This window comes from Chrysochloris asiatica, unplaced genomic scaffold (assembly GCF_000296735.1).
Source record: "Chrysochloris asiatica unplaced genomic scaffold, ChrAsi1.0 scaffold00004, whole genome shotgun sequence".
In the NCBI taxonomy this organism is placed as follows: Eukaryota; Metazoa; Chordata; class Mammalia; order Afrosoricida; family Chrysochloridae; genus Chrysochloris; species Chrysochloris asiatica.
Window position 1 is genome coordinate 2067396 of NW_006408522.1, and position 9347 is coordinate 2076742.

Below are 9347 nucleotides of genomic sequence, written 5' to 3' on the forward strand. Positions count from 1 at the left end.
GGTCGCCATGGGTCAGAACCAACTCAACAGCACGTAACAACAACCCATCCCTGAAGAATTCTATGATCTTCTATTTACACCATGACAAAAATGGCAGTTTTGGCATCCTCCAGGAACTCAAATCACATTCCTTTTAACTTGTTCCTCTGCTCCTACACTTGCTGTAAATTGAAAGTTAGGTTTCAGGCTTGATTAGTTATAGGTTTGGACTAGTTTCTGAAGGGCAGATAGCATATGAATGTCCAAATCAGCCTAGTTTATCAACATTTGCAATTTGTTATTAAGAACAATTTTTTTTTTAAATGAAGAAATCAAACGTGGCAACAAAAATTCCCATTTGGATAGTAATTCAGTGCTCATAAACTGCTTTCATATACATTACTTCATCCAATGATATTCACATACCCTACTCCCCCCTCCCACGACTGTAGTATTATCAGCCCTACTTTACTAATACAGAGAACCATGGGTACCTGAAGTAAGTGACATGCCCACAGTAACATAATTCAGAAGTGATATAACCAAGTCTGGAACCCAGGTCCGTCCAGAACAGCAAGGGGCTGTTAAGAAAAGGTTATACGTAAGATGAGCTTTCACCAGGATCTTGAAAGATCGCTAGGATTCATTCACTCCCAGAACTGTGCTAGCTCCTGGGGAAATATCAGACACAAGACACGCTATGAGTCCCTGCCCTCATTGAGGCTTACATGTGGAGGCAGATACCAAAGAAAAATTAAACTACACAGGAAAGTCAAAGAGGACATTCCAGACAAAGGAGATATGAGAGCAAGACCAGACAGAAGTAAGCAACAGTATGCTGGGGGCAAGGGAAGGACTATCAAGGGAGTGGTCAGTGTGGACTTCAATAAGTGAGTTGGCAAGTAAGGGAAAATCAAGCTGGACAAGCAAAGTAGGGTCAACAGTTGCTCCACTAAAGTATTCTCTCCGTTTTATTCAAAGGTGCGTAAATAAGTGAAAGCAGAATTTTCAGTGTTTATGTTCAAAAAAGAGCCCCACACACCACCTTGCCCTGGGCCAAGTCATCTTTAGGAATCTCTTTGCCATTTCTGTATCTGTTGCAAGAGCAGTAGAGGCTCTTTTCCTAAGGACACAGGCCTCAGCAGACATTGCTTTTCACCTCTGACTATATTCAAGGGACAGCATCAAGTAGTTACTGTATTAACGACCCAATAGAAGCATCCAATTTCAAAACTACACAACTAGCATAAAACTACTTTAAAAGCTTCTTTTAGTAATGATGGTGCACAGCCCAGAAAAGGCCTGAAAAGAACTACTGATGGTATGAACAATTACCTAATCTGAGTGTTTCAAGGTTTTAAGAAACAGCACACAATTCAATTTCCATAGACACCAACAAAGCCAAGCAAATGCACCCTTGGTTACTATGAGTCGGAAGCGACTCCACGGTACTTAACAAAAACAAGTGCATTCAGTACCTTTATCTATGTTCTTTTGTTTAATCCTCACAGTATTTCTTTGAGATGTGCCACCGAGTTGTTTCCAACTCATGGCCACTCTGGTGCAGAGTTTCTGAGGCTGTACATCTTTACAGAAGTAGTAAGCATCTTTCTCCCTTAGAGCTACTGGCAGACTTATCTTTCAGTTAGCAGTCTGGCTTGTAATCCATTGTGCAACCAGGGCTCCTTATTTCTTTAAGTTTGTTGTGGTTGTTAAGTGCCGTCAAGTCAGTAACAACTTATAGTGACCCTATATAGAGTTTCCAAGGAGCGGCTGGTAAGCTGAACCACCAACCTTGTGGTTCAAACGAACCTTACAGTCCAGTGCATTAACCCACAGTGCCCCAGCAGGACTTCATTCCTTTGAGATACGAATGATTAAAATACTTTAGGCAACAGGGATCTGTTTAGTACCTACGTATTGGGCAACGAACAAAGCAAAAACCCCTACCTCACAAAGAAAAATTTAATAGGGAGGGAGGCAGAAAATAACTACATACACAATGCAATGTCAGCTTGTGTTAAGCACTATGAAGAAACTTGTTGTTGTTGTTGTTGTTAAGTGCCGTGGAGTCGGTTCCGACTCATAGTGACCCTGTACAGGGTTTCCGAGCTGTAAATCTTTAGGGAGCAGAAAGCCTCATCTTTCTCCCGGGGAATAGCTGGTAGTTTTGAACTGCTGCCCTTGCGGTTCACAGCCCAATTTATAAGCACTACGCTACCAAAGCTCCTTGTGAAGAAACTAGGAGTAGAATAATGTGGAGAAAATGACAGAGAGCTACATATTAGATAGAATAACCAAGAATGGCCTGTGAGACGGTGACATTCAGCAGCAGAGGTCTGAAGGAAGTGAGGAGTCCTTCAGGCAGAGGGGGAAATGCAAAGGGCCTGAGACAGGAATGTGATCAGCCTGCAGCAGGACAATACGGAAGGCAGTGTGCTGGAGGCAGTACTTACTTAAGCACAAGTAACCTGGCTTACTGTCTCTGGCTGGGGTACATGAGTAAAGAGGACAGAGACAGAAAAGAAGGAACTAATCAGGTAGGGCCACGTGAGCAACAGAAAGGATTTGGTAAGGCATTATATCATCCCTATCCTTTACAAATAAGGATCTCTGGTAGTGTGGTGGTTATGCATCGGGCTGCCAACCTCAAGGTCAGCCATTCGAAACTACCAGCAGTTCCACGGGAGAAAGATGAGGCATTCTGCTCCCATAAAGATTTACAGCCTTGGAAACCCTGTGCAGGGTCGCTATGAGTCGGATCCATGGTACTTAGCAACAACAATCCTTTACAAATAGGGAAACTAAGAATCCAAACAGACAAAGAACTTGCCTCCAGCTAGTGAGGACTTGAGAGGTTACAGTGTCTCAGCAGTGTCCCTACTGAGATTCTTCTTGGTTTAGGCTTCTCTTCACCAGGACTAAAAGTGTTCTTTAAAAAACAAAGATTTTGAGCCACGGAGACTGGATTACACACACACACACACACACAAATACACCCTGAAATTACTGCCCTGAAATAATCTCTAAACCACAAACCAAAAATATCCCCTGAAGTCTTCTTTGAGCCAAAAACATAGTTTAGCTTAATTAGTAAAGAATTCTTTACCCTGAGCATTGTGCTCTTTCAAGAAATATCTACAGACCAAAATGCCAACACCAACTCGCTAAATAGGTAGAAACTCTGGTGGCAGCAAGGGTTAAGCATTTGGCTGTAACCACAAGGTTGGCAGTTCAAATCCACCAGTTGCTCTCAAGGAGATGACGACTTACAGTCTCAGAAACCCTATGGAGCTGACCTTCTACTAAGGTCACTTATCAACTGGAATCGCCTCAAAGGCAGTGGATTTGGGGGGCAGTGAGTAATGGAAAAGGAACATGAGAATGGTTACATGCACACAGCTTTTGAAGAAAGTAATCAACGTCACTGATTTTTACATGTAGAAACTGTTGAATCGGTGTTTCTTCTGCTGTGCATATTCTCAACAGACTTCATTAAAAACAGAGAGATTAAGTAGTCCCACTTCTAGTGTCCTGGTGTGGCCTGTGGGTTAATGCGTCAGACTGCAAAGTAGTTTGAACTGCAAGGTCGGCGGTTCAAGCTCACCAGCTGCTCCTTGGAAACCCTATACAGGGTCGCTGTGGGTTGGAACCTACTCGATGGCACTTAACAAGTCCCACTTCCAAGTACATTTCACAGGGAGTTACAGGGATCTACAAGGAGACATGTACAAAAATGATCAAGGCAGTCCTGCTCTCTAAGCAGCCAAGTGTTGGAAATCGCTATGATGTCTAATTCTAGAGGAATGAATAAGCAAAATGTGGTCTGTGCATATTGATACTAGCCAAGATAGACTATGAGCTAGACACACATACAGCATCATACAGTGACCTCAAAAGCATGTTTTCGTTTTTTTATAAAAAAAATGGTAAAAACCTGACATAATATTTTGTAGAGGTCGTTTGTGTTCATGCATTCCTGGATTTCTTCCTTCCATGAAAACAGAAGGACTATACAAAGAGGCTTCAAAAAGTTCGTGGAAAATTCCATTATCGTTTATTCTATTTTTCCACAAACTTTTTGAAGCCCCTTAGGACTTTCCCATCCCTTCTGAAGGTCAGCATGACCGTGTGATTTACTTTAGCCAAAGATTATTAATCAAAGCTGACATATATCACATCTGGGCAGAAATTCTAAGAGGCAGCCCTGGTAGGGCTGTGGGTTAGGTGTGGGACTGCTCACACATTGCCAGTGGTTCAAACCCACCAGCTGCTCCACAGGAAAAAGATGAAGCTTTCTGCTCCAGTAAAGATTTAGTCTCAGAAACTCGATATAAGATCACTGAGTGAGAATCAACTCAATGACAGTGGATTTTGTTTCGGGTTTTTTTTTAATGGTGTATAGGAGACATGAGAAAAAGAGGAAGACCTCCAATGAGATGGATTGGCCAAGTGGCAGCATCGATGGACTCAAGCGTGGCTACAGTAGTGAGGTTGGCCCAGGATCGGGCAGTGTTTCATTCTGCTGTGCATAAGGTTGCTATGGGTCAGTACCGACTCAATGGCACCTAACAACAACAACAACAGGAGACATAGTTATTTAACTGCCCTAGTAAATAACTAGGAGTCTTGGTGTGGCGCTGTGGGTTAATGTGCCAGACTGCAAAGCCATTTGAACTGCAAGGTTGGTGGTTCAAGCTCACCAGCTGCTCCTCGGAAATCCTATACAGGGTCACTATGGGTTGGAACTGACTCAACTGCACTTAACAACAAGTAAATAATTAGGAGTCTTGGTGTGGTGCTGTGGTTAACGTGCTGGACTACAGTCATTGGAACTGCAAGATCAGCATTTCAAGCTCACCAGTTGCATCTTGGAAACCTTATACAGGGCCGCCACAGATCGGAACTGACTCAACAGCACTTACAAAAGTAATTAAGGAGCCCTGCTGACATAGTGGGTTAAGTACTGGGTTGCTAACCACTAAGGTCAATGGTTCAATCCCACCAGCCACTCCACACAAGAAGGATGAGGCTGTCTGCTCCTTTAAAGATTTAGTCTCAGAAACCCTATGGAGCAGTTCTACTCTGTCCCCCAGGATTGCTGAGTCAGAATCAACTAGATGGCAGTGGGTTTGAGTATTTGGGATGGCGTTGTCGTTGTTAAGTGCCATATTGTTACGTTCCAATTCAGAGTCCCTGTAACTGGGTTTCCGAAGCTATAAATCTTTGTGGGAGCAAAAAGCTTCATTATAAGCATTGACTGTCACTTAAAAAATCAGGTGACATGAGAAAAAGGGACCTACTTTAGATGTGATGGTCTGTGAACAACTCAAAGGAAATGAAATTTCAGTGGGGGGAGGGGAGGTGAAGGTTGTTAACTCCCTAACTAGGGAAGAAGGGTGATTCATTCCAGGCAAAGGGAACAGCCTGTGCAACGGCCTGAAGGGAGTATACATCATCCCAGGGAGGAAGTGAAAGAGCCAGGGCAGCGGAAGAAGTAACAGGAAATGTGGTTAAAGGAGGGGGGCCACAGTGGGTGGGCACATCACGCAGAGTCTCATAGTCCAACATACCAGTTGCCACTTTCCAACCACCCCAAGTCATGGCAATCCCAAACTCCAGTGTTTTCAGTGTCTGATTTTTCAGGTCTTTCTTCTGAGGTGCCTCTGGGTGAACTGAAACTGTCAACCTTTCAGTTAGCAGTCAAGTGAGTTAACCATTTGCATCACCATTGCATTTTATTCTAACTATAATGGAACCACAACCTTATTTCCAATTTATGCTAACACTTGTTGTTGTTAAAAGTGCCATTAAGTTCCGACTCATAGCGACTCTATATATAAGATTTCTGCCTTGCAGTTCAAACCGACCCTGCGGTTCAGTGCTTATCCTACAGCTCCACACCAGGACACTTAAGACCCTAATAAGGAGCTCGCATGTTTTTGCCAAAACTTGCAGAAGATATTTCTGCATTCTTTTTCTTACAGGACTCCCATAACTAGCATAAATTTCAGGTCCTATATAATAACCTAGTTCCATCCCTGAGTGGGATATAATTCCCTAGGTGTCAGGGAGTCACACTGGAGAAGCATTTGCCATTTTGGTACTATGAACTCTTTATTCTCAATGGATTGCTTCTTCTTTAGTCCACATTGTATGATAATGTGCAAAATTATGCCTAATCAGAGAAATCATGAGAACACAAGAGTTCTTTCTGCTGCAAGCCCTTGATAGGGGAAGCTTTGCGAGAGAACTCTCAAGGGTAAAAGATGATGATGTGGGTACAGCTCACCCCACCCCCAACCCCTTTACTCCATCGTTAGTGCCAGGAAATGTAGAGGAACAGTCCCTGTTTGTCTCAGGCAGCCTACACAAAGATGCCTCCTATTGTAACAGAGCAGTGAGTCAGGGAGGTAGATGCAGATGGCATGGAAAATAAGCTAGGGAGAGTTGTTTGTCCAGGAGCAAAGACACCTTAATTCACATGCGCCACCATGAATGGAAATTACCTTTCAATTTCGTTTAGCCTCCTCCCTGGCATACCCAATACTAAAGCACAATAAACTAATATTTATGGATGGTTTACTATCTATCAATTGTTAAATATGCATTCCTCCATTTAATCTCTACAATAACCATTTTTGTTGTTGTTGTTAAGTGCTGTCTAGAGTCAGTTACAACTCATAGTGACCCTGTATAGGGTTTCTGAGGAGCAGTTGGTGAGTTTGACTTGGTGGTCCAGTGCATTATCCTGCAGCGCCAGAAGGTTCTATTATTACCCCCATTTTGCAGATGAAATAAACTAAACTTGCGCCTTTGTGAAGCTAAGAACCTTGTCCCAGGTCACAAAACCACAAGTAACACAGATAGGCTTCAAACCTAGGCTGACTCCAGAGCCCAACCACTTAACTACTCTTCAGAGCCTTCTAGACCCACTTTTTTTTCCCTGCCACCAACTCCAGGGCAGTTTATTTTAATCCTCTCCATACTGCTGTTTTTTTTTTTTTTAAATAAAATTCCTATTCCCTGCAAGAGTACAGGTGCAGTGTCAGAACAACAAGGAATCCTAATGGTGCTGTGGGTTCGGGGTTGGGCTACCCAGTTGCAAGCTCTGTGGTTCAGAAATCCTATATAGGTTCGACTATGAATTAGTATCAACTGGATGGCAGTGGGTTTTTTGACTGGGTCAGAATGACAACAGATACTTCTACTCAATTCTCATCTCCCAATTAACTATCAGTATAATGTTCAGCCAGAATCCACTAGGGTCAAACTTGTCCAGATGACAGTGAGGGCTCATGAGGAGCCCCTGCCCTTGAGAATCTTTCAGTCTGTGTAAGAGGACCAAATACTGTACACGAAAATGGAATGAATGTTTGCAAGACAGTCCAATGACCCATACAAATCAATATTGTGTAAATCAGACACTACAGTGTTGGGGGGTTGTTGTTGTTGTTAAGTACCGTGGAGTCGGTTCCAACTCACTGTGACCCTGCACAGGGTTTCCGAGGCTGTAAATCTTTATGGGAGCAGAAAGCCTCATTGGGTTGTTGTTGTTGTTAAGTACCGTGGAGTCGGTTCCAACTCACTGTGACCCTGCACAGGGTTTCCGAGGCTGTAAATCTTTATGGGAGCAGAAAGCCTCATTGGGTTGTTGTTGTTGTTAAGTACCATGGAGTCGGTTCCGACTCGTAGTGACCCTACACAGTGTTTCTGAGGCGGTAAATCTTTACGGGAGCAGAATGCCTCATCTTTCTCCCACGAAACCGCTGGTAGTTTTGAACTGCCAACCTTGAGGTTAGCAGCCCAATTTGTGGGGGACTAAAAAAAGCAGGTCTGAGGAATCTGGCTGAATGGACACCAGAGGTCACTGGCCTTGTGAGGATTAGAAGAATGAGCACACAGAACCACCAAATCAACAGGTCCCAATGCTTTCCTAAAATCTAGAGAGGAAAAAAGGTTGCAGAAATCACAAAGGGCAGAAGGTCCTGGTCTACTTAATTCCTTTTATCAGCTAGCTTCCTAAAGTCTACAGTGTGGGGGCGAAAGATTAAGAACCTTATCTTTTCTAGTTATTTCTCCAGCTAACTGGTCTCTCTCCCTCACAGATTTTGTCCCTTGACCTAGGACCCAAGACACCCCCATGAAAGTCTCATTTTTAATGAATAAAAATGCTCGTTTGTGAACAGCACTAGAACCTGTAGATATGAAAAAATCTTGTGTGTGACGGCCACAGTCTTGGTGTTCCAGTCTCAGGGGAGGGGTTTAGGACTCTCGGTCAAGGAAGGAAAACCAGGGAGGGTCATTGGTTTAAAGACCAATTTGTTGAATAAATGAAAAATGACTGAAGAAAAAAGGGCTCCCTTCCAAGAAGAAGGCCAAAACCCAAGCGGGCTAAGGGAAAGCCACAGGAGTTCTGAACCATCCCGGACCACAGGTGTCAGGTACGAAGATGATGCTTATAGATCCCAACTTCCTGAGCCATTCTCAAAGGTGCAAATGCGCTCATCATTCTTGTCCCAGTAAGAGGCCAGACTCCCACAGGTTCACATTTATTAAACTGCCACAGGGAGGGGAATAAACCCAGCTTTGGTTTTCTTGGGGAAAGAGGAGGGACCAGTAGCCAGGGACCACAGAAAAGATCTGGATGGGGGGTAGGGTAGGGGGAAAGCGAGGCTGCTTGGGTTCATCGTCTGGTCTGAGTCGGGAGCACAATCAGTGCTTAGTCACCAATACTTACTTTAGCGGCCAGGAGTGCCTCGCCCCCCGCCACCCCGAGAAGTACGTGACCGACTGGAGCAGAGCCCGGCGTGCCGCGCACTCAGAGCTCTCACCCTGCGCCCCGGCGGGGCCTCCCTACCCGGTCCCTGCCTCTGCCGCCCACCCCATACTTACTCCGCCGAACTGGTCCCGTTAACCGCTGAGCCGTCAGGGGCTGGGTTCAGCTGGATGGGCGTCGGCTTCTTCTTGGGCATTTTGGAAGGCGCTTCCAACTCGCGGGGAGACGGCCCCTCTCGCTTCCTCCCTCTGCACTGCCCCGAGCCCGCAGTCAAGGGGCCAAATCAGGGCCCCGGACCCGAGGCCGCTTAACAAGGCGCGCCCGCGCGGTGCAGTCAGCGCTTAGGAGCCAGAGCCGATCTCAGGGGACCCTTGCCCCACCCGCCCAGGGCTCGGCTCAGCGCACCGGGAGCAGAAGGGCTTCCCCGCCGGGGCGAGTGGTTGCGCGCGCTTTACTCGAGAGCCCGGGATTCCCTCCCTCTGTCCCTCAGCCAACCGTTCTCATGGACTAAAGCAGACCCACGAGCAAGCACACAAGTGCGCTGCAAGAGCTGCAGAGCAGGCAAGAGCTGCCACCGCCTTCGCCGCGC

General features: G+C 45.3%; 1 protein-coding gene across 1 annotated transcript in view; it reads right to left on the bottom strand.

Annotated features, from left to right (window-relative positions):
- MAP2K1 (mitogen-activated protein kinase kinase 1) overlaps positions 1-9001 on the bottom strand; it is a 127261-nt gene extending 118260 nt beyond the window's left edge. The window contains exon 1 of the mRNA XM_006831513.1: positions 8875-9001. Within this exon, the coding sequence (XP_006831576.1) occupies positions 8875-8954 (80 nt within the window). The 5' untranslated portion in view covers positions 8955-9001. The remainder of the gene's footprint in view (positions 1-8874) is intronic.
- Between the last annotated feature and the right edge of the window lie 346 nt (positions 9002-9347).